This window comes from Giraffa tippelskirchi, chromosome 4, assembly GCF_054371585.1.
Source record: "Giraffa tippelskirchi isolate mGirTip1 chromosome 4, T2T-mGirTip1v1.2.pri, whole genome shotgun sequence".
Classification (NCBI taxonomy): domain Eukaryota; kingdom Metazoa; phylum Chordata; class Mammalia; order Artiodactyla; family Giraffidae; genus Giraffa; species Giraffa tippelskirchi.
This window is the reverse complement of record NC_137278.1, coordinates 179,395,928-179,421,153: the sequence shown is the minus strand read 5'-3', so window position 1 is coordinate 179,421,153 and position 25,226 is coordinate 179,395,928. Positions and strand designations below refer to the sequence as shown.

At 44.3% G+C, this 25,226-nt stretch overlaps 1 protein-coding gene and 1 long non-coding RNA gene across 2 annotated transcripts in view; one reads left to right on the top strand and one right to left on the bottom strand.

Moving 5' to 3' along the window:
- The window catches only part of LOC145503683 (uncharacterized), a 403,694-nt gene extending 403,208 nt beyond the window's left edge, over positions 1–486 (bottom strand). Inside the window, exon 1 of the long non-coding RNA XR_014051656.1 lies at positions 76–486. This is a non-coding gene — a long non-coding RNA (uncharacterized LOC145503683). The remainder of the gene's footprint in view (positions 1–75) is intronic.
- LOC145545701 (uncharacterized) overlaps positions 163–25,226 on the top strand; it is a 112,428-nt gene continuing 87,364 nt past the window's right edge. Inside the window, exons 1-2 of the mRNA XM_081590514.1 lie at positions 163–181; positions 330–1,145. Of these exons, the coding sequence (XP_081446640.1) occupies positions 163–181; positions 330–1,145 (835 nt within the window). The remainder of the gene's footprint in view (positions 182–329; positions 1,146–25,226) is intronic.

Below are 25,226 nucleotides of genomic sequence, written 5' to 3'. Positions count from 1 at the left end.
GTGTAGGGGCTGGGGTGGGGTGGGGGAGCGGTTTTCTGAATCTGAGCCCAGCTCTTTCTAAACTTGGTTACTCACGTCTGATTCATTCGCTGTGTTTTTCGTCTCCTGTCTCTGTCATTGCCTGCTGCTGAGAAGGGGGTCGCTGAATCACTGCCACTCCAGATGAAAAGCAATTCAGACCGTCAGTCCTGGGGGGATGGAAGGGCCCTTTTCTTTCTTTTTTTTTTTTAAACAGAGTCTGCAGAAAAAGCCTCCTACTTTCCGGGGTGACCGAGGAGGGCAGTTTTACAAGTCTCACCCCCGGGCGATGGAAGATTTTGCTCCGTGAGAGTCAGCGAGGCACCGTGCCTGGCTCTCGGGACCGCGGGGCCTCGGTGGGCGGGGGTGCGTCGCGGGCCGGGTGGCGCGGGGGCCGAGCCGGCGAAGCGGGTGGGGGCCCGAGCGGCCGGGCCGCGCTCCCCGCCGCTTTAAAAGATCCCACAATGCAGCGCTGGCGTCCCAGTTCCGTTACAATGTCTCTCCCGGCGCCGGCGAACCGGCGAGGCGCGGGCGGGGGAGCCGGGGAGCGGCGGCTGTAACCCGAGCGCAGGGCCGAGGGGGGCGCCCCCGCGCCGCCGCTCTCGCGCGCTCAGCCCGCGGCCCGGCGAAGGGGCGGAGCCGCCGGCCGCCCGGCCCGGCCCGGCCCCCAGCCCGGCCCCCCGCCCAGAGGCACCGGCCGCGGGAGCGAGCCGGCCGCCGAGTCTGCCTCCCGCGCTCGTCCGGCGCCCCGCACCGCGTCCGGCGCCCAGCTGCTCGCCGATCCTCACCGGCCCGCCCGCTCGCGGCCATCTGCGCCGCGCTGGGAGCAGCTCCCGCCGGCGGCGCCGCGGCTGCCCGCGCGCTCGCACACCCCAGCACCCCCGCCCGGGGCGTCCGCGCTCACCTAGCGCCGGCCCGGAGGTGCGCGGAGAGGGCGCGCCGCGGAGCCGGGGCCTCCCGCCGGTGCGGGGCGCGCGGCCGGCGGAGCGCCGGGGAGCGAGGCGCGCGGGGTTGCGCGGCCGGGGACCGGCGCTGGGCGGCCGCTGGGCTCCGGCCGCCGCCGCGTCCCCAGCGCCCCAGCCGGCCCCGCGGGGCGGCCTGCGGGGGCGGCGCAATTGCGAAACTGAGTAAGTATTAACTTTACTGGGCGGCCGCGATCTCTGGGCAGCGTCCGGGGACCCCTCCCTCCTCCTCCCGAGCCTCTGGGCTCTCCCTTCCCCGCCCCTCTCTCTGCACCTCGGGTTTCCTCGCCCGATCAGCTCCAGCCCCGCCGCCGCCGCGGGCTCCGGCTTCCTCCGGTTCACCTTTTGCCTGCTGTCTCCCCCTTGGCGCGTTCTCCCCGCCGCAGACCCGCGCCTTGACCAAGACAACGAGCTTGTTCCCAGCCTCTGTTTCCTCCCAGTGTCCTTGGCCGGGGAGTTTAGAGGCCACTTTTGTTGGGAGGGGAAACGTATGTCTGGCTTCTTTAATATTTTTCTATCTGAATGGAAATCGGATGCTCGCTTGCCCAGCGTCTGCTTGGTGAACGCTTATTTCTTTCCTCTGAAACGATGATTGGTTTACAGGTTTTTAAATGTTGTTTGAACGATTAGCCATCCTCTCTGTTCCTGTTCCCGCTTGCCGCCAAGCCGTCTGGGGAGGGGAGTCCAGATGAGGGGACTTTGAAAGTAATTCCGTTTTTCAAGCTAGAAACTTTGAGAGGATTCGTCGCGGAAAGCTTTAGTAAGATTGAACCTGAAGGGACGTGAGCTTTGAATATGAGGTCCACGGGTGGCACAGTGTCTTACAAGCCGAGTACCTGGACTCCTAATCGAGTGTTGCGTTGTTATTTTAGCATCCTAGAGCCGCCTGGGGTTGCTAGACCACTACTTTCTCAGCATCAAACGGCATCTTGAGCAGTACAAGCGTCGGATATAGTTGTCCACTAATCTTTAGGCATTCAGACGGGAAGTAGATGCAGGGCACGTTTCATAGCTGACTTAAACCCGTCAGGTTAGCGCAGTCAATACATGGAAGCATTGCGTTTTTGTTTTTTGTTTTTTATCCTCCAGCCTGGTGACAGCGAGGACGAACATTTATGGATTTTCCAGTATAATGTAGCTCAGCAGTGCTTCGTTAGATCTGTTTTGTCCGCAAGAAGCCCCTTTAAATATGTATAGATCTCTAATTTTGTGTCGATTGGATTAACCACCCATTCTGGTAGGAGGCCCCAGGTAGTCTTTTATTTTTGCTTTTTATTTTCTTTTTTCTTAAGTCTGTCATGTCTGGGCTGCCAGGAGTTGGCAGTCATGCTGTGAAGGAACAGAAAAATGGGAAGCTTTCTTGATAGATTTTCAGCATCCCATCCTTCGCCTGGGCGAGGCAGCAGTGAATGCCAGCTAGCCCTCTGCGGGGCAGTGCTGAATGGACCCGGGAATCAGGAGGCAGGACAGAGCAGAGCTCTGTAGTTTTGGAGGGTGGTCTGTGTGAGATGTTATCTTCTCTCCGGCATATTAATTGGACTTTTAATCCTGTTTATCCCCATGGGGAACTGTCCCCAAACCATAAACATTACATGTGACCATCCCCCACTTAAAACCAAATGTGATTTGATGGTCGTTCTTTTGAAGGATCAGACCCAACAAAAATAAAATTTGTAAAATAGGTGGTAAAAACCTTCCAAAAATCTCCTCTTCCTCATTTTCCTCCTTTTAAGAGTCTCAAACTGGTGCTCTCAATAAGAGACACAGTTGGCAGTGATGCTTTGAATTCTTTCCAGGTTCGTTGATGATGCCTAATTTGGGGGCTTCAGTAGCTAAGGGGGACATCCGAGAGGGAGGAAATCATGAGACTGTGCAGAGAGGAAAGCCATTTCAGTTTGCTGAAGTGTCAGCATGCTGCAGGGAAAAGCAGTTAAAAAGAAGGGAAAATGTTTAGATTGCTTTTAGGGTGCATGTTTCCTGAATTTGGCATTTGGTTGAGATACTTGGGAATTGCAGATTTTAGACTATAAGGTTGTGGTATCATTTCTTTTTGCCTAAAATTTTATTTTTGTTAAGGTTTTGATTTTTTAATGTGAATCTCAATGCTTGGCCTTTGTAGCCTCTGTACTGGGTGGCTTGTGTTAATTTTTGACTTGAATGCCTTGGCCATTTTGAGCTGTGATAAGGGTTTGAGAGTTTCTTACTCATTAATTGGTCTATCTTATGTCGATATAGGTAATGACTTGAGAGTAAAAATATTGTTCGTTATTGAATATTACTGCTCTTTTCATTATGGTTGATTCCTGGAATAATGACTTCGCTTGTTTATTGTATGGCATTAAGGTCCCAAATGTCTTGCTAATGTTTGCTGCTGCTAAGTTGCTTCAGTCGTGTCCGACTCTGTGCGACCCCACAGACGGCAGCCCACCAGGCTCCCCCCGTCCCTGGGATTCTCCAGGCAAGAATACTGGAGTGGGTTGCATTGCTAGTGTTTAAAACATCGCAAAAATCTTTGCAGGTAGAAATGGAGCGGGGATGAGAGTGAGACAGGAAAGCATTGTACAGCATAACTCTGAGGATATGGGTTTTAAAACTAGCGTATCACCTGTTTACTCTCCTTGAATGCTAGCTTGCTCCAACCCTAAATAGATTTCAAAATTCAGAGTGCAGAGGTAGTTTCCAAGAGCTCCCTATAGTGGAAAGAATGCTTACCCCACAGCCAGCCAGCCAGACTCAGGTGGTAAGTGTGACTTTATTACTCCCAGCTGAGTGAGCTTGGCCGAGCTGCTTCCACATCTGTGAGCTACAGTTTGCTTTCTGTAAAATGGGGATATTATTAGTAAAAGTGATGCCCGACACATCTTAGCCAATAAATGGCAGCATCTGCAACTTCTCAAAAACCAAGCTCACGATTATTCCACTTTTCAGACTGTTCCTCCTCTGTTTTTCATCTTATCTGCCTAATGAGTGGCTCAGGCTGGAGTCAAGGTCTTCTGTTCTGTCACCCCCACCTAGCCAGTTTGTCACAAAGTCCTGTCTACTTTTTCTGGCATAATCTCTTTGAAACCTGATTTTCAGTCTCCGCTGGGCTCCCATCTTAGTTCAAGCCACCATCCTCATTCCCCACTGCAGAGACCGGGTGCTCACGCTCTGCCCCCCTTCCAGCCCTTCTTCCCACCAGCAGCCAGAAGGGGCAAAAAGAAGTCACTTGCTGTTTAAAGTCTTCAGAGCTCTTCTTCTTGGGATAAAATATAAAATCTACGAGGTCCTGTGTGGTTTGGCCATGTCCCCCATCATCATCTCTGGTCAGCCACAGGATCCAGCTCTACAGCCAACTCAGCTAGGGCTGCTGCTGGTGGTCTGTTTCAGGATCACCCCCTTGAGGAATTTCTCATCCTCTGTGCTGGTTCTGATATCCTCTATAAAGGTCTTCTCTGAGAAGGCCACTCTTAAAGTCATGCAACTTAGAACCCCTTTATTGTCTCCCTCATAGAGTTAGCTTTTCCTTCTTACTGCTTACCACAATTTATAATTATTATTTGTCTCATGTTTCTCTCATGCCTTTGAGAGAAGAAACAATGCTTGGTTTATTCACTAGTCTATAGATATCAGTGCTTCTTGTGTGTATAGTAAATGCTTAATATTATTGTAATGAATAAGATAGTAATACAAGTTGTGATTTGTATATTGATTGCCTTCTTTATCACTGTTAAACCTACTTCTCCTAACACAAAAGCCAGGCTTGGTTATCTCCTACATTCCTCTTTGCTGGTTTTATGTATACCATGAAATAACCTTTGCACATATCAGGTAAAATGAATACATTGAGGCTCTGTGAAAAATTCATAAATAAACTGAGACACCTTTTAATTAGTGTTACTCTTGTGAGTTTCTGTAGATAATCCTTTTTTCTAAGTACATCATTAAAGGGATTAGGTTTTTTTTTTTTTTTTTCCTTTCAGTAATCCTGTGCTGATGAAAAAACCTTACCATGTCATATTACTTTGCATGTCATGTGATAACATGTTAGTCAGCAGCTGTGAGTTGCACGGTGATCTAATTCAAAAGAAGGAAGGACAAATTGGTAGAAAAAGGAGAGTTATAGACCTGAAGATGGCCAATACTGTCCAGCTGTTGCTGTAACTTGTATAAATAACTAGGTATCACTTGGCCATTTAGTTAAGGTAGAGAGGTAGTTGCTTAAAAGTGAGAGCCACCTAGAGGTATGGAAGTTCTTTTTCCCCTCTCTCTAAAGCATTCCTTATTCTAGCCAAAAAAGTCTCATGACTTTCCAAGGCCAAGGCTTAAAGCTTTGAGTGTTTTTGTCATGTGGTTGCTCTTTACAAAATATTCACTTGATGCACTATGACTCTGAAGTATTTATGTCTTTATTAATGTTTCTGGCCTCTACTTCTTGCATAATCACCCACATGTTCTTTTGACTTTAGTTTTTTAGGACTTTGATTTTCTTTTAGAACTTACCCCTCACACCCTCAGCGTGTAGTAATTCCAGTTCTTTCCCAATTTTGTATCTGGTAGGTCACCAAGTGTACAGGGGACTTAGGAGTTGATTGTAGGATTTATTTCTTTGCACTCAACCTCTAGTTTTCCCCCAAATGTTCTGTGTCTTTGTGGTTTGGACCCTGAGTTTTTGCTACCTAAAAGCTGGATGCCCTCAGGTTGGGAGAGTAGAACAAGGGAGATTAAAGCATTTTGAACCTCCTGTTATGTGCCAAGCTCTGGGCTAGGTGTTTTTTTTTTAATAAATTTATTTATTTTAGTTGGGGGCTAATTACTTTACAATATTGTATTGGTTTTTGCCATACATTGACATGAATCAGCCATGGGTTTACGTGTGTTCTCCATCCTGAACCCCCCTCCCACCTCCCTCCCCATCCCATCCCTCTGGGTCATCCCGTTGCCCCAGCCCTGAGCATTTGTCTCATGCATCGAACCTGGACTGGTGTTCTGTTTCACATATGATAATATACATGTTTCAATGCTATTCTCTCAGAACGTCCCACCTTCACCTTCTCCCTCAGAGTCCATAAGACTGTTCTATGCATCTGTGTCTCTTATTCTGTCTCGCATATAGGGTTATCATTACCATCTTTCAAATTCCATATATATGCATTAGTATACTGTATTGGTGTTTTTCTTTCTGGCTTACTTCACTCTGTATAATGGGCTCCAGTTTCATCCATCTCAATAGAACTGATTCAAATGTATTCTTTTTAATGGCTGAGTAATATTCCATTGTGTATATGTACCACAGCTTCCTTATCCATTCGTCTGCTGATGGACATCTAGGTTGCTTCCATGTCCTGGCTATTGTAAACAGTGCTGCGATGAACATTGGGGTACACGCGTCTCTTTCAATTCTGGTTTCCTCGGTGTATATGCCCAGCAGTGGGATTGCTGGGTCATATGGCAGTTCTATTCCCAGTTTTTTAAGGAATCTCCACACTGTTCTCCATAGTGGCTGTACTAGTTTGCATTCCCACCAACAGTGTTGGGCTAGGTGTTCTTATGGAAGCAGAGTGGGTAGTTTACCTGGTCAACATCATGAAAAGAAATCTTCAGCTTTTCATACATGGGTTTCACTCAAGGAGATTGTTCTGTCGTTCCCTCATTTTCCCATCTTTTATTTTCTAGTCAGGAAGGTATGACAAGTAGAAATGCCCTCTCTAGCCAGATAGTTTTCCTCACCTTGGTCCTTATTTACACCTGATTTTCCTTGTATAAAAATACTGGGAGTGGGACTGAAGAGGGGTGCACGGTGTGACATGCCTTTGTGGGAAGGCTCTGTGCCACAGGATACTCGCAGCCTGTGTGTGTGTGCACACTCAGTCGTGTATGACTCTTTGCAACCCCGTGGATTGGTAGCCTGCCAGGCTTCTCTGTCCATGAGATTTTTCAGGCAAGAATACTGGAGTAGGTTGCCATTCCCTTCCTCGGGGGATCTTCCTGACCCAGGGATCGAACCTGCAAATCCTGCATTAGCAGAGGATTCTTTACCATTCGCACCACCTGACCTCCAGCCACCCTGTGCTAGAGAAGAAAGTTACTGTTGAAGCCCTTGTGTATACATGTTTACTGGCTACTCTGCATGACCTTGAAGTTGCCAAAAGTGTTTTAGCATCAATAGCATTTATTACCTATTTATTTCACAGCCTTGCTATAGGATTTAGAAGACTTATTTTTGGCAATTTTATTTTTTTTGGTCACATTCAGATATATCACAGATCTCACTACATTTAACTCTGGTGCTGTCCAAGTTTTATGCATGAAGAAAGGCATTTTCTCATTCAGAAGTATATGTTTTATTCTTTGTTTTGATAAGAAATCAGATAAAAATACAGGTTTTAACAAGAGGAGAGTTGTGATAGTTTTCCACGAGGTTTTATTCATGTGGGCAATATGTTTTGTCACTCTCCTTTCCTGTCATTGGCTTCTGAGTGCTAAATCATGTTCATCTTTTTGATGAACATAATTTTCATATTGGAAAATCGAAAATAACTTAAGATTACATTAATCTTCTAGATATAAGTTTATACATTGAAAAAGTTAGGGGGACTTCCCTGATGGGCCAGTGGTTAAGAATGCACCTTCCAATACATAAGGGTTTGATCCGTGGTCGGGGAGCTAAGTAAGATGCCATAGGGCAACTCCTCGTGTTACATTCTACTGAGTAATGACATACAATGCATATTGGAAAGAGTACCACTTCAGTTAAAAGCCAGGCTGGACCTGGGTAGCCTTAGAAAAGTTATGATACTGGCCCAGCCTCATGTCTCCCAGTCTTTAAATGGGGCTACTGATTTGTCACTCAGGGCTGGTTTGGAATAAAAGAGATGTCTGTGTGTATGTGGAAATGAAAGTATGTGAAGTGTCTCAGTGAGGAGTTGGTGCCTTTCCCCTCACCCAGCTCTCTGAACTCCGTCTGAACTGGAAGTCTGAACAGGCCTCAGGGCTCTTTGGAGAGGACTAGTACTGAGTCCCCTGCAGCTTGTCCAGACCGATGGTCCGGGAGCACCTGAGTCAGGGAGAGCACTGTCGGTGTCAGTCACCCAGGGTGGGAGTAGAAAGTTTGCTAGTTGACATGGGCGGCCCTCCCCACCCCAGCAGTCTGGGGGCAGCCGTCCCCACGGCCTTTCTCCATTGGTAACCCTTCCTCTCATTGAATTTCTTTTTCTTTTCTTTCTTTTTTTAAAAGAATATTATTTATTTGTCTGTGCCAGGTTTTAGTTTTGGCATGTGGGATCTAGTTCTCTGACCTGGGATTGAACCCCTGCCCCTATATTGGGAATGCAGAGTCTTAGCCACTGGACCACCAGAGAAGTCCCTCATTAAATTTCTGTCTCACTTATCCTCAGTCTGGAAAGAACATGCCCAAGTCTCTCTTGACTTTCCTGCTCCTTCTGTCTCCTTTCACAGCCTACTTCTTACAAGAGTTGTCTGTGCTTACTACTTCTGCTACATTACCTGCCAACTCACTCTCCAAAGGCGCCATTTCTTAGATACATTTTTTGCCACAGGCACCAATATGCTAGTTGCCAGAATCAATGGGAGCTTTTCAATATGAAAACCCCAATATCACCAAAGCTCTCTGTAGCGTGTTTACACTATTGAACTATCTCTCTTTGCTTCGAAACTTCTCCTTGGCTTCCTTGTCACTGCTCTTTCTTTGTTCCTTCATTTATTCATTCATTCAAAAATAAACTGCATGCCCTTCCATGTGTGGGGCTGTAACAGCACAAAGCACACGGACTCCTGTTCTCATGAAAAGTGTACCCTACTAGGGGGAGTTAGATAATAAATGAATGAGTAATTGTACACTCATTTTATAATGATAAATGTTTTGGAGGAAAAAATACAGGAAGGTGGAGGAATTGAGAGTACTAGGGTGGGAATGGAGATGTAATCTGGTATTGGATGGGCAGGAAGTTCTCACTGAGGAGAGCACATTTGAGCAGAGACAGTAATGAAGTGAAGGTGCCAACCCTGTAGCTGTCTGGAGGAGGACACTCTCCAGGTTGAGGGAACAGTGAGTGCAGAGACCCTGGAGCAGGCACATATGGGGTGTGCCCATCAGAGTAGCCAGACCAGTTGTAGGAGTTGAAGGAAAAGAGGTAGTAGGAACCCCTGTACTAGAGCTTTATTGGCTGTAACATGAATTTTGGTTTTTACTCTTGAGTGAGAAGACAGTTGAGGGTCTTGAACAGAGGAATGAATGAATTGGAGAGTAACATGGAGTAGTCGGCAAGAGCATGAACTCGGGGGCTGGCTGTCTGGGTTGAAATCCCAGCCCTGCATATACTGGCTCTGTGACCTTGGAGTAGTCCAGTAACTTCTGCACCTCACTGGTAGAGTTGGATTAGGAATGATACCTTTCTCCCAGTGTTCTGAGTATTCAGTGAGTTAATGCTTGTAAAGAACAGAGCATGGCAGATCGTAAACATTGTCAAGGGTTAGTTGCTCAGTCGTGTCCGACTCTTTGTGACCCCGTGGGTTGTATCTTCTGTCCATGGATTTCTCCAGACAAGAATACTGGAGGGGTAGCCATTCCCTTCTCCAGGGCATCTCCCCAACCCAAGGATTGAACCCCCAGGTCTCTTGCATTGCAGGCAGATTCTTTACCATCTGAGTTACCAGGGAAGCCCCAAACATTACAAAAGTATTTGTTAGATAAAATAGTAATATTGAAAAGGTTCACTTTGCTGTCTTGTAAAAAGGGCTTGTCAAGGGAAATTAAGAACAGAAGCAGGACACAACTAGAGAGTCCTTACACTGCAGCAAAAGATCCCACACAGCCAAATAAATGAGTAGATAAATATTCTTTAAAAAAGAATAGAAGCGGGAAGCCAAAAGGTGGAAACAGCCTAAGTGCTCATCAGTGGATGAATGGATAAAGGAAATGTGTCCATATACAGTGAAATATTATTCTGCCAGGAGAAAGAGGGAGATCCCATTATTCGCCACATCATGGATGGACCTTGAGGGCATTATGCTAAGTGAAACAAGTTAGAGTGAGACAAATACTGTATGATCTCGATCTCTCTTATATGTGCAGTCTTTTACAATTGCACAAACAAGGCGTGGAAATAGGGGGGCATGAAATGGGTGAAGGGGGTCACATGGTACAAACTTAAAGTTATAAGTCCCGAGGGAAGTCATATACAGCATGGTGACTTAATAAAAAGGAAAAAAAAAGAATGGAAGCAGGAAGAGCAGTGAGGAAATGGCTGCAATAATTCACGCAAGGGATGGAGTAGATAAGATGCTAGTGGTGTAAATGGAGAGAAGGGTCACATAGTGGTGTGTTTGGAAAAGGGGGATGACCTGTTGGCTGGAGGGGAGGGTGAGATCTGCTTTTCCTTCCATCTCTGATCTTTCAGACTAAACATTCTTTGCTTTTTCCTCTCCTTTTTGACCAGAAGCTCCCAAACACAGGTACCATTTGGAGATACATGGGGCATCTTTTGGTTGTCACCGAGTCCAGGTATTTCCGATGTGTAGTGGGCAGAACCTGGGCCAGATGGTGAAGACATGCCCCTTGTATTTTGTTAGTAGCCTTCCGGTTGAGAAAGGCTGCTTGAGACCTCCTTTCTACCTTCCCTCTCTGCCCCCGACACCGATGATTTCTTAAACTCCAGGTCTATGTGGATAGCAGGGGGCCTCTGAGCCACCTGGAATATTTTTTTCAAAATGCTGTTTGTTTCTGTACTGTGACTTGCAGACCCCTCTCCACAAAACATACAGCACCCCCTCAGGATCAGCATGCCACTTGACTTCTTCCTTGATGCTTGACCTGGGTTTGTGGCACCATCATCCACCTTGTTCCTAATCTTGCCTTTCCTGTACTGCCTCACCTTGACTAATCCATCTAGTCCTGATGCGCTCTTCTGGATAGCTCAGGAAATCATTTCCATTTCTCCACCATTCACTACCCTAATTTAGCATCTCATTTGGACAGCTGCCACATCATTGGTCTCCCTGCCTGAGACCCATTTTCTGCATATCACCAGAGCTTTTGGATACATGGAGCTCACTGACTTGCTAAAAGCTCCACTCCGTCACTGCCTGCCGGCTTGAGTTCGGACTCTTTTGCAGCCCACAAGACCTGTGAAAGCCGCCGCTGGTCTCCCACCCTGTGGCTTCCCTGCCTCCCGGCTTGGCTGTCCTCCAGCTTTCCCCTGTCATCTGGACGAGCCAGGCTCTAGCAGAACTGAATTAACACGCTGTTTCATGCACTGATGCTAAAACGTCTAAACGTGCTATTTGATCACATGAAAAAAACGGTTCAACCTTTCCCTTCCCTACGAAAATACCCTTCAACCTGGCTAACCTCTGTTCCTGAAGGAGGTGCTCACTCCCTCAGGAGTCCATCTTGCCTGCCTTCTCTACCACGTGCATGTATATTTCTCTCCTTCCTTTGCATTGTAATTTCAGAGGCTCTCTACTTCAAACAGCTGAGCTTCTGAGGGGCTCTTCTTAAGCTCATTTGTTCACAGGTTCAAAGTGACTAAGAAGACTCTAAGCTTGCAGTCTCCTGATCCGGTTCAAGGAGTGTAAGTTGGCTCTTTGAAGCTTTATAGCCCGCTCTGCCCTTGCTGCTGGATGTTCTGTGTGGCATCTCTTTCTGAAGTGGAGTGGCTTTGTCCATATTAAAAATCTCTTGAGGCAGGTGGCTCCTCCATGCTCTCTTTGGAGCCCTGGGGAGCCCTTTAGTAGCCCTTGGTGTCCAGGGTCACTCATCACCTCCTGATTTGCAGGAGCCTCAATGGGCTCAGCCCTGTGTGCTCAGCCTTTCTGTTCTAGAGCAATTTCCTGGCCTCCTGAACTAACATTGGGCCAAGTTTGCGCCTTTGGTTCTGATCATCCTGTTGTGTTCAGGATGGAGAAGCATCTGAAGTTCTTTGGTTAATTATGACTGCTAGGTTATAATAGGTGTAAGTTAACTTTTTTCACCCTCGCCCCATTCATCCTTTGCTCTTCAGGCTTCTTCCCAATGTTCATTCCATATGCAAAAGGGGAAAAAATATTTTTTACCCTACTCAGCTATTTTTATTAGCTTTCCTTTTGTGTTTGTCATATTTGCATCTATTTTTTATTAGCACTTTAAACATGTTGTACTTTTTACATTATCAGATATGATGGGATTAACAGTATTTGTAAAATTATTTAAAGTGTATTTTAAAGACAGCAAGCATCTTTGTTCACAGACAACAGACATGAAGGCACCCACCCAGGCCGAGTCTTCAGAACTTGGCTCTGGGGCCGGTATTTGTTCCCATCTGTACAGTTGTGATTTGAAAGCTCAGGAGGAGTTGAGGTTTGTTTCCTGTTACCTTTCCTACTAGACTACGGTTTCCTGAATGCAAGATCTATATTTAACGCTCCACCAACTGTAAACTCTTTGATGGGAGGAACTTGTTTGATTCTCATTAGATCCTTAGGACTTGGATCAACACACTAACAACTAACAACACTGTTAGTTGTTGGATGAATTCTGGCTAACATTTATCCCCTCAAGAGGAACCGTGCTAAACTGCCTCTTAAGTATTTAGCTATGCTGACTAAACTAAGAGTTGGCATATAGCTGACTGAATCATTCATTTTACATGAATGACTGAGATGATAACTAAAATCTAGGTTTGTAGGAATGAAGGTTTTCTTTGGCTTCTGGAAACACTTCAACAAATAGTAAGCGCTTACTGTGTTCAGAAGGAAGGTTCTGTGGAGATTGCAGGGAAGGTTATGTGGTTCTGTAGTGTGGGGAAGCTTATTATGAACAATGAGGGTATGATTAGTGAGTACCTGTGGCAGAATATGCCGTAAGATAAATATTATAAATATATAAAGGAGAGCAGGAGAGTGCCTAAATGACTTAAAGGGTAAAGGTATTCACTTACAGCAGTATCTGTAATAATAAACATTGGAAACATCTAAATGGTTGATAGCAGGGCACCTGCCTGATACAGGCACCAGAGACTGTCACACAGCCATTAAAAGTATTTATGAAGCATTTATAGTAACTGGGGTAAGTGCATATGCTTTTTGTTACTGAAATGATAGAATATAAAGTTCTATATACAATGTAATCATAATTTAACAATGGAAAAAAAAGCACCAGGAAGAAAACACCAAAATATAAACATTTTGTCTGACTTCAAGTATATTATATGTGTGTATGTATGTTTGTACATGTACAGTTATGTATACATATGCATACATATCATAAATTAAGCTTCATTGAATGTTCACACATGAACATACTCATGCAACAAGTGCCCAGATGAAGAAATAGGATGTTACCCTCATTCCCACAAACGCCTGTGTGCTCCTGTCTTCTAATGGCATTCTGTAGTTGAGTATTTTTTGTTCCTGATATAAATGGAATCAGACAGCATGTACTCTTTAATGTCTAGTTTCTCACACTCAGCATTGTGTGATTCATCCACATTGTGTATGACTGTAGATTGTTTATTCTTATTATTAGGGATGACTTTTTAAAATTATTTATTTATTTATTTTTGGTTTTGCTGGTCTTCATTGCTGCATGTGGGCTTTCAGTAGTTGCAGAGAACAGGGGCTACTTGTTGCAGAGCACGGGCTCTAGTGCCTGGGCTTCAGTAGCTTCTGCTTGCAGGCTCTAGAGCTCAGGCTCAGTAGTTGCTCCACAGCATGGGGGATCTTCCTGGCTCAGGGATAGAACCCGTGTCCTCTGCATTAGCAGGCAGATTCTTAGCCACGGTACCACCAGGGAAGTCCTTTATGGATGACTTTTAATCTTACGCTTTCATCTTTTTCCTATGTTTTCCAGAATTTTCTATAACGAGCATGTATCTTACAATCAGAAAAAGCTTTTTTTTTTAAAGAGCAAAGGCAATTTATTTGTAAAGTGCTTGTGTAGACTCAGTTGGTCAATTAGATTAAACCACGGGACGTGTGAAGGAGAGTTGAGAATGTAGGTTGAGGCTGTCCTGAAACATGTGGTACAGTACAATGTGAACTCAGCGTTAGGAGACCCAGATTCTGTTTTGTCATTTAGTGATCATGGGACTGTGGACACATCCTTGAATTCCTTAATTTCTTTAACCCTCAGTTCATCTGGGTGTGATGATATCTTCCTTAGAAACCTGGCATGAGGATTGATTGAGATCACATGATGAGTCTGTGAGGTGGTCAGCCAGATGGTGAGGTCCTTCATTTAAAGTTTGGAGTTAGCCACAGACTGTGCACCCAGTGCAGGGGGCCCAGGTTCAATCCCTGGTCAGGGAGTTGGATCCCACATGCCACAGCTAAAGATTCTGCATGCCACAACGAAGACTCGGTGGAGCCCAATAAACAAACATTAAAAATGAATGGATAAAATTTGGAGTTAGAAAGGGCAGATGCTCAGGGAGGGAACTCCTGTCCAGTTGCCATTCGTTTTCTCTATGAAGTGAGGTGGGGGTTATTCACAAGTGAAAGTACATAGCTTTGAGGTGGGGGTCTGAGCACAGCAGAGAAGCTTTAGGGTGGGCAGTGCAAGTCCTCGGTGAGCTGGGGATTCCAGGGAAAATAGAGGGAGAGTTCAGCCCTGTTGAGGGCCCAGCTATGGTGGGAGCATAAATGTGCAGGCAGTGTATGAGTTTTTCTTCTAGAAGCTGCATTTATATGATTTACTTGGGCTAATATTCAACCAGTTCTTCCTGATCCTACAAGTGGAGGAGGTAGAAAAGGGAAGGAGGGAGAAAGCCCACCTGACACATAAGAAGGGCCATTACCAATCCACAAAGAGAGTACATTCTGATTATAATGTGAATCCCATAAAGTCCATGGTGATTTGGACTTCAGGTTATCTTTCTCCATGGTATTTACGTTAAAAGGGAAGGCCAAGATTTTAGTCGTGCCCACAACAGAGGCAGGGAACTTCTATTAATATGGGTGTGCCTCAGGAATATTATGGGTTTAGTTCCAGACCCCTGCAATAAAGCAAAGTCATACGAATTTTTTGGTTTTCCAGTGCATTTAAGGTTGTGTTTACACTATACCATAGTCTATTAAGTATGCAATAGCATATGTCTAAAATGACAAATGTACATAATTTTAAAACATTTTATTGCTAAAAAAAATGTTAAGTATCGTATGCACCTTCAACAAGTCATATCTTTTTGCTAGGGGAGGGTCTTCATTGTTGATGACTGCTGACTGATCACTGTGATGATTATTGAGGTTAAGGTAGCTGTGTCAATTTCTTAAAATAAGACAGTAGTGGAGTTTGCTTTGTTCATTGACTGTTCCTTTCACAAATGAATTTTCTGTAACATGCAGTGCTATTTGTTAGCATTTCACCCACAGCAGACCTTCATTCAAAATTAGGGTCATTCCTCTCAAACCCGCCACTGCTTTGTCAACTAAGTTGATATACTAATCTAAATCCTTTGTTGTCATTTCAACAGTCTTCACCAGAAGTAGACTAAGATTTAATTTCAAGAAGCCACTTTTCTTTGCTTGTCCTTAAGAAGCAACTCCTCACCCATTCACATTTGGTCATGAGATTGCAACAATTCAGTTACGTCTTTGGACTCCACTTCTAATTTTAGTTCTCTTGCTGTTTCTACCACATCTGCAGTTGTTTCCTCCACTGGAGTTTTGAATCCCTCAAAGTCATTTATGAGGACTGGAACAAACTGCTTCCAGACTCCTGTTGTGAATGGATGTTTTGACCTCCTCCCATGAATCATGAATGTTCGTAATGGCATCCAGGATTGCGATTCCTTTCCAGAATGTTTTCAGTTTATTTTTCCCAGATTCATCAGAGGACTCACTACCTGTGGGTGCCATAGCCATATGAAATGTATTTCTTAAATCATAGGACTTGAAAACCAAAATTAGTCCTTGATCCATGGGCTGCAGAATGGATGTTGTGTTAGCAGTCTTGAAAACAACACTAATCTCATTATACATCTTCATCAGAGGTCTTAGGTGACCACGTGCACTGTCAGTGAATAGTAATATTTTTAAAGTAATCTTTTTTTTTCCCCCTGAGCTCAAGAATAGGCTGAAAATATTTAGCAGACCATGTTGTAAACAGATGTGCTATCATCCAAGCTTTGTTGTTCCCTTTATAGAGCACAGGCAGAGTGGATTTAGTGTTAATTCTGAAGGGTCCTAGGATTTTCACAACGCTAAAGGAGCACTGGCTTCAGTATAAAGTCACCAGCTGCATTAGCCCCTCACAAAATTGTCAGCTTTTCCTTAAAGCTTTGAAGCCAGGCATTGACTTCTCCTCTCTAGCTATGAAAGTCCTAGGTAGTGTCGTTTTCTAACAGAAGGCTGCTTCATCCACACTGAAAATCTGTTGTTTAGTGTACTCACTTTCATGAACTATCTGAGCTAGATCTTCTGGATTACTTACTGCAGCTTCTACATCAGCGCTTGCTGCTTCACCTTGCACTTTCATGTTACAGAGACACCTTCTTCCCTTAAGCCTCATGAACCAACCTCTGCTAGCTTCAAACTTTTCTTCTGCAGATTCCTCACCTCTCTCAGCCTTTACTGAATTGAAGAGAGTGAGGGCCTTGACCTGGAATAGGCTTTGGCTTAAGGGAATGTTGTGGCTAGCTTGATCTTCTAAGGAGACTGTTAAAACTTCATATCAGCAATAAGGCTGTTTCACTTTCTTATGTCTCTGTTCACTGGAGTAGCACTTTTAATTTTGTTCAAGAACTTTTCCTTTGCATTCACAACTTGGCTTACTCTTTAGCCCAAGAGGCCTAGTTTTTGACCTGCCTCTGCTTTCAACATGCCTTCTTTACTGAGCTTAATCATTTCTAGCTTTGGATTTAAAGTGAGAACATGCAGTTCTTCCTTTCTTATAAACACTTCGGGGCCACTGTATAGTTATTAACTGGCTTAATTTTAATATTGTTGTGTCTCAGGAAATAGAGAGGGCCAAGAAGAGAGAGGAGGAGGGCATGGCAGCCCACCGCAGTATTCTTGCCTGGAGAATCCCCATTGACAGAGGAACCTAGAGGGCTACAGTCCATAGGGTCGCACAAAGTCGGACACGACTGAGCAACTTAGCACACACTCAAGGAGAGACAGAAAAACAGGGAAAAGGCCAGTGGGTGGAGCAGTCAGAACACACACATTTATCAATCGATTAAGTTCTCCTAGGAGCAGGGTTCATGGTGCCGCAAAGTAATTACAGTAGTAACATCAGAGATCACTAATCACAGATCACTGTGGCAAGTATAATGGTGAAAATGTTTGAAATATTGTGAAAAAATACATAAAAATGACATAGAAACAATGCTGTGGAGAATGCTGTTGAAAAAATGGTGCCCATAGGTTTACTCAACACGGGATTGCCCCATGCCTTCAATTTGTAAAAAATGCACTATCTCTATAGCTCAGTGAAGTGAAGGGCAATAAGATGAAGTGTGCCCATATTATGTTTTCTAGCTCTGAGAGTCCTCAAAGCACTAGCAATTTTAATTATTTGAGATCTTTTCAAATAGAAGAGGGCTTCAAGGGCCAGCCTGGAACCCTAATCATGGGTAGTATTGTTTGTATGGGTGCATGCTAAGTCGCTCCAGCCATATCCAATTCTTTGCGATGCTGTGGACTGTAGCTCGCCAGGCTCCTCTGTCCATGGGATTCTCCAGGCAAGAATACTGAAGTGGGTTGCCATGCCCTCCTCTAGGGGATCTTATGACCCAGGGATGGAACTTGCATCTCTGACATCTGCATTGTCAGGCGGGTTCTTTACCATTAGCACTACCTAGGATTTCTATGGGAGTGGTACTCCAGTCTGGTGAAAACTGCTGGAGATGCAGTCTAGCTTGTCAGCCTCTTCCAAGGAAAGCAGTGGCTGAGCAGCTCACCCTGAACCAGTTGTAGAGCTTAGCTGTGTGAGGTTGGTAGTTTGTAAAGCACCTTTCTTTCCTCATTGTTAATCCCTTCAGACAGCATCTGTTGAGGGCCTGTGGGCTGGATATGCAAAAGTGAAAAAGAACCAGTCTTATCTTTGAGCTCCTTTTTATCTGGGCTGGGCCTTTGAAGAAGTCATTTTTGGAATGTGATAATGATCAAGTGGAGATGTAGGATCCTGGGGGAGGGGTTGGAAGTGAGTGCTGCTGGAAAGGTGGTCCTTAGTCTGTCTGAGGAAATCAGGGGGAGGTTTAAAAGGAAAGTTCACTCTCTGAGTGAACTGAGACTTGAGGATGAAAAGGCTTTTTCTCCTGTGTGTATTCCATACTGATAAAATAGTAGGTACAAAGGTACAGTGTGGGAGGGAGAACGTGGCCTGTTGGAGAACTGCAGCTAGTCTTGGTGTCACTGAGGTTAGATGGGCATCCTGGAGTGGGGAATGGCAGGAGCTCAGCATAGGAGTCATTGATCCTCCCTAGGGGAAAGGATATCACCTTCTCCTGAAGTTTGTTTAGTTTTTTGTTGATAACAATGTTGGTTATGAGAAACACAATTTTTCCAACTCTATCCTGAATTAAGAGTTCTACCTCTTCAGATTTTACATTGGGAAATGTTGAGATTGTTTCAGAATTAGCCAGGATTCTGTGCCTTCCTGTTCAGTGTATTGAGGTCACCTTTTATTTAGCCCACAAACGTTCGTGAAGCACACGTGAAGTCCAAGGAATTCTCTTTGCTGTGGATGGTAATACAGAGACAGGAAATGGCTTCTGCCTTTCAGGAAGCTTACAGTTAACAAAGCAAACTTGAACTTTCAAAAGCCTCCTTATGGAAATAAAGATAATACCAAAAGCATAGAGGAAGGGCTTGTTCCTTACAACCATGGAAACCAGAGAAATCTATTTAGAAGACGGTTCACTCTGATCGAGGACTGAAGGACCAAAAGAAATGTGACAGGTGGACAGTGGTGTGAAGGTGGGCCCAGGGCTGGAAAGAGGAGCTCGGTGGAGGCCAGCCCAGGATCGTGGGTATGTAGAGTACCCTTAGGACGTAGCACAGTGTCTGGAGTCACTCAGTCTGGGGGTGTTGTTGGGAGTGTTGTTGGGAGTAAGAGAAACAGGGCTGAAAATGTGGCTGATCCCCGACCGTGAGTATCTTACCTGCTGCGCTGAGGAATTTGGACTTTATTCCAAGCTTTTACGAACAAGTTTTCTATGGGTCTTCTCTCCATCCCAGGCCATCACTGTCTCTAGTCTCCTATCTGCTGGGTTGAAAACACCTTGGGACTTCCCTGATGGTCCAGTGGTTAAGACTCCCTGGACTTCCACTACAGAGGAAAGAAAAGTGAAAGTGTTAGTCGCTATGCTGTGTCCTACTTTCTGCTACCCCATGGACCATAGCCGCCAGGCTCCTCTGTCCATGGGATTTTTCAGGCAAGAATACTGGAGTGGGTTGCCATGCCCTCCTCCAAGGGATGTTCCAACCCAGGGATCGAACCCAGGTCTCCCACATCATAGGCAGATTCTTTACTGTCTGAGCCACCAGGGAAGCCCCCCACTACAGGGGACATGGGTTCAATCACTGGTCAGGGAACTAAGATCCCACATGCTGCAGGCTGTGGCCAAAAGAGGAAAAAAAAGGAAAAACCAGTAGACCTTATCCTGACACCACGTGACTGGGGCTCTCCTGGTTTTGCACAGATTACCAGGAAAGTTGTGATTTTTGGTTTAAAATCTTAAGGATGTTTCCCTGGTTGAAGCTTAATCCCTCAGTGTTGATTCTCACTTTAGATTTTTTTCAGAACACAATTCAGTTTTTCTTTTTCTGTTTTTTTTCACCCATGACACACTTGTCAGTCCCTTTAAGGGTCTTGGTTCTGGCAGTCATGTGTCTCGTGGGGGATGTGATCTGCATCTCCCCTGTGAGTGTGGCCTATTTTTCTCTTTTTTAAATGAAAAATTATTTTTTTATTCTTGGCTGCGCTGGGTCTTTGTTTCAGCGCAGGCTTTCTCTAGTTGTTGAAAGCAGAGGCTACTCTTCGTTGTGGTGCGTGGGCTTCTCATTGCAGTGGCTGATCTCAGGCACTAGGCAAGAGGGCTCAGTAGTTGTGGCACACAGGCTTCGCTGTTCCATGGCATGTGGAATCTTCCCGGACCACGTCTCCTGCATTGGCAGGCAGATTCCTATCCACTGTGATCCACTGTACCACCAGGGAAGTCCCACTATTCAGTTTTTCAACCATTTTTGTGTTCATTTTATAATTTAACTGTTAACAGTTACTGGAAATAGATCAGATAATTTACAGTCAGAGAAATCACTTCCAAAACCCTAACTGAGTAGCCCAAGATGGTTCAGCTAGGAGAATTTGAGGACGGATTAGAAATAGCAACGTCAGGACCCTCTTTGGTCCAGGGTTCCTTCCATGAAGTCCTTATGCCATGGCCTTCCATTCTGCTGATTCTGACGGCTTATAAATGCATGCCTACCCTGTTGTTATGACATCGAGAAGATGTTTACATGGGTTCATCCCCATTGGGTGTGACTTAGTTCAGTCGCTCAGTCGTGTCCGACTCTTTGCGACCCCATGAATCACAGCACGCCAGGCCTCCCTGTCCATCACCAACTCCCGGAGTCTACCCAAACCCTTGTCCATCGAGTTAGTGATGCCATCCAACCATCTCATCCTCTGTCGTCCCCTTCTCCTCCTGCCCCCAATCCCACCCAGCATTAGGGTCTTTTCCAATGAGTCAACTCTTCACATGAGGTGGCCAAAGTATTGAAGTTTCAGCTTCAACATCAGTCCTTCCAATGAACACCCAGGATTGATCTCCTTTAGGATGATTGATTGCATCTCCTTGCAGTCCAAGGGACTCCAAAGAGTCTTCTCCAACACCACAGTTCAAAAGCATAATTCTGCAGCGCTCAGCTTTCTTCATCGTCCAACTCTCACATACATACATGACCACTGGAAAAACCATAGCCTTGACTAGATGGACTTTTGTTGGCAAAGTAATGTCTCTGCTTTTAAATATGCTATCTAGATGGGCCATAACCTTCCTTCTAAGGAGTAAGCGTCTTTTAATTTCATGGCTGCAGTCACCATCAGCAGTGATTTTGGAGCCCAAAAAAATAAAGTCTGACACTGTTTCCACTGTTTCCCCATCTATGTCCCATGAAGTGATGGGACCAGATGCCATGATCTTAGTTTTCTGAACGTTGAGCTTTTAGCCAACTTTTTCACTCTCCTCTTTCACTTTCATCAAGAGGCTCTTTAGTTCTTCTTCACTGTGTGCCACAAGGGTGGTGTTATCCATATATCTGAGGTTATTGATACTTCTCCTGGCAATCTTAATTCCAACTTGTGTTTCTTCCAGCCTAGCGTTTCTCATGATGTACTCTGCATATAAGTTAAATAAGCAGGGTGACAATATACAGCCTTGACGTACTCCTTTTCCTATTTGGAACCAGTCGTTCCATGTCCAGTTCTAACTGTTGCTTCCTGACCTGCATACAGGTTTCTCAAGAGACAGGTCAGATGGTCTGGTATTCCCTTCTCTTTCAGAATTTTCCACAGTTTATTGTGATCCACACAGTCAAAGGCTTTGGCATAGTCAAGAAAGCAGAAATAGATGTTTTTTCTGGAACTCTCTGGCTTTTTCGATGATCCAGGGGATATTGGCAATTTGATCTCTGGTTCCCTTGCCTTTTCTAAAACCAGCTTGAACATCTGGAAGTTCATGGTTCACGTATTGCTGAAGCCTGGCTTGGAGAATTTTGAGCATTACTTTACTAGCATGTAGGATGAGTGCAATTGTGCAGTCGTTTGAGCATTCTTTGGCATTGCCTTTCTTTGGGATTGGAACGAAAACTGACCTTTTCCAGTCCTGTGGCCACTGCTGAGTTTTCCAAATTTGCTGGCATATCGAGTGCAGCACTTTCACAGCATCACCTTTGAGGATTTGAAATAGCTCAACTGGAATTTCATCACCTCCACTAGCTTTGTTCATAGTAATGCTTTCTAAGGCCCACTTGACTTCACATTCCAGGATGTCTGGCTCTAGGTGAGTGATCACACCATCATGATTATCTGGGTCGTGAAGATCTTTTTTGTACAGTTCTTCTGTGTATTCTTGCCACCTCTTCTTAATATCTTCTGCTTCTGTTAGGTCCATACCATTTCTGTCCTTTATCGAGCCTATCTTTGCATGAAATATTCCTTTGGTATCTCTAATTTTCTTGAAAAGATCTCTAGTCTTTCCCAATCTGTTGTTTTCCTCTATTTCTTTGCATTGATCACTGAGGAAGGCTTTCTTATCTCTCCTTGCTATTCTTTGGAACTCTGCATTCAGATGGGAATATCTTTCCTTTTCTCCTTTGCTTTTCGCCTCTCTTCTCTTCCCAGCTATCTGTAAGGCCTCCTCAGACAGCCATTTTGCTTTTTTGCATTTCTTTTCCATGGGGATTGTCTTGATCCCTGTCTGCTGTACAATGTCACGAACCTCTGTCCATAGTTCACAGGCACTCTGTCTATCAGATCTAGTCCCTTAAATCTATTAGTCACTTCTACTGTATACTCATAAGGGATTTGATCTAGGTCATACCTGAATGGACTAGTGGTTTTCCCTACTTTCTTCAATTTAAGTCTGAATTTGGCAATAAGGTGTGACTTAAGTATTTTGAAATGGCTGAGATTATGGGTTACATCCATAATTATTATACAGATAGAAATTGACTGGCTTATATGGGAGTTTGCCCATAGCCATATTATTATTTTTCCTCTAAGGTACAGCCTAACTTCTTAGTAAGCATTTATCATTCAACTGATTTTTTTTTTCTGGAAATAATCCACTCAAATCATTGGAATTTTTATTCTTAACCTCATACATTTAGCAGGAAAATTGTCTTTCCGTCTTTCAGATATTTAGCAAGCTAAGACAGTTAAGTGTGTACTACTTTAGTGAATCATTTTTAAGCAATAGAACTTGCCAAGTTAAGTACACAACTTAAAATACTTGTAAGGAAAAAAAAACTGAGAAACTTGCTCTATAAATATGCTCTTTGATTTTGTCCAGAGCAGCAGAGTTGGCGCTTTGACAGTCACTATTGAAAACAACTATGTTGTGAGGCAGCTATAATAAGGGAGAAGATACTGGTTTTTATAATTAACCACTGACATTGAGTACTAACCTGTAGGATTCCTATAGAGGTGTGGTGGTGGTGACCCTGGGAGAGGCTTGGGAGAGAGCAGCCCCTGGAGAATAGAAGTGAGAGGTCACATAGTGGTTGATGTGGGACTTGAATTTGCCACACTTCTCTGTTCAAATCCTCAAGTGCTCTCTGCTACCAGTAGGGCCAGGCCTCACTCCCCTACCTGGCCTTTCTTGTCTCTGAAGGAAGTGTGGGAGATGGAGGCATTTCCTCGTCTGATAACAAAGGAACTGAAGAGAGAATAGATAAAAGTAAGTAGTTGTTTATCAGCACTGAGTGAATGCAATTTGATGGCATTATATTAATGACAATAAGTTTTAGGCCTGTGAAGATGGAACTCGTCTAACATACTATTTTAAAAAATAAAATAGACTCTAATCAAGTATGCAGAGGCATCTGAGCTGCCAGTAGAGAGAGCCATTCTGGAACACTTTGTAAAATTCTAAGGTCAAATCAAGTTATTTTTAAGCTCCTAAATGACTGGGGCAAGGCCTGAATATAATACCCATATATATCTGGAAGCCAGACTGGCCAGCCTCTCCTGTTTAGTAAGAATACCTGCAGTGGTAGTTACAAAACCGCCAAGCTCCCTCATTCCTATCTGTATTTATTTAATATTACATTGATTATACACATACTATGTATATAATTTATCAATAATGATATTAATTGTGTTAATAATAAATATTGTTTCACTTGCAGTCCAGAATGTTTTCAATTTTAGACGGAATCCTGCATGTGTACATGTATTTTGGTGGGGAGCCAATTTGAAAGCCGTGGGATGAGAACCTTAAAAAACAGGCACATGGATAAAATTCATATCCAGGAAAGAGGCAGGGCAACAGCTAGGCCAGCGTCCTTCAGTTTCAAAGTCTAGTCAATAAAGTTATAAGAGTATTGCCCATGACGGTGGTGCCTTACAGCTCTCAGGTCGATCTTACATCTTTTCAATTATTTGATGATCACAGCAAACGTGTGCGAAAGGTAGGCTTAAACATCATTCACATTCTCCATGTCAAGTTCAATCATAGAAAGACTACATCGTCTAATATAACAGGTATCCAGAACATTCTTCCACAGTCACATTGGTCTTGGCCATCTTCTAGGTGTCTTTTTTGAGAGAGTCAGTACATGAGAGTGTCTATGAAAGAAGTCTGAATCAGCAGGGCTTCTCTGTTCTCTTACAACCTCACAATCAGGTTAAAAGCAAGTTTCAACTCTACTACTGCACACGCAGTTGACTTTTAAGCTTTGAGCTTTGTGTCTTTAGATGTTCTGGTACACCTTTCGAGAAATGCTTACTCAAAACAGACAACAGCATGGCAGAGAAGGTTCTTGGTCTTTCAGTTACCATCAGAGATTGAGGCTTTACTAGATGATCTTACCCTGTTCATTCAAGGGTAGAGGTGTCTCTGAAACACTTTAGCAAGCTCACTTACCAGAATTGTCTAATTTCACCAATGTGATCCTGTTTCTAACACTCATCATGCTAATTAGCAAGCTGCTGATTCCATCAAAGAAAATCCACCCAGTAGGTAATGAGCTAAGTGTCCCCAAAGCATTTGTCTGTTGTAAGCCCTCTCGAGTGTGGGCCGCCCCCCGTGGACAATGCACTCCTTCTCCCATCAGCCTCAGCACTGTCACAGACTAGCACAGGCTGTGTCTGCTGAAATGCTTCCAAAAGTATATTACAGATGTTGAAACTCATCTCGGCTGTTGCAATATCTTGGAAGGTTACATTATTATTTGTGTGCTCTATTTAATAAAAAAGAGAAGTGTGCTTATTAGTGGTCACATTAGTTTGATTAGAGGATAGTCTCAACAAAATGTGGAAAGTGGGTTTTGCCCAAACTAAGGTAACGTGGGTTGGACATGTGTGTATTATCTGCTTAATGTCTGTTTGCATTATACCAATTTTAGACAGCCTAAAGACTGAGTGAGTCTCAGGTGTAATTTTCTAAGAAAACATATGGGCTAAAGATTTAAACATTTCTAGCTGAGGTAAAGCTAAGGTTTTGACACCCACTCATACGTACAAACACTTTAGACAAGCTACAGCCTGGTGAATGCTATGTGCAAATATTTACATATTTGAGTATGTGGTAGATGCAGTTTGGG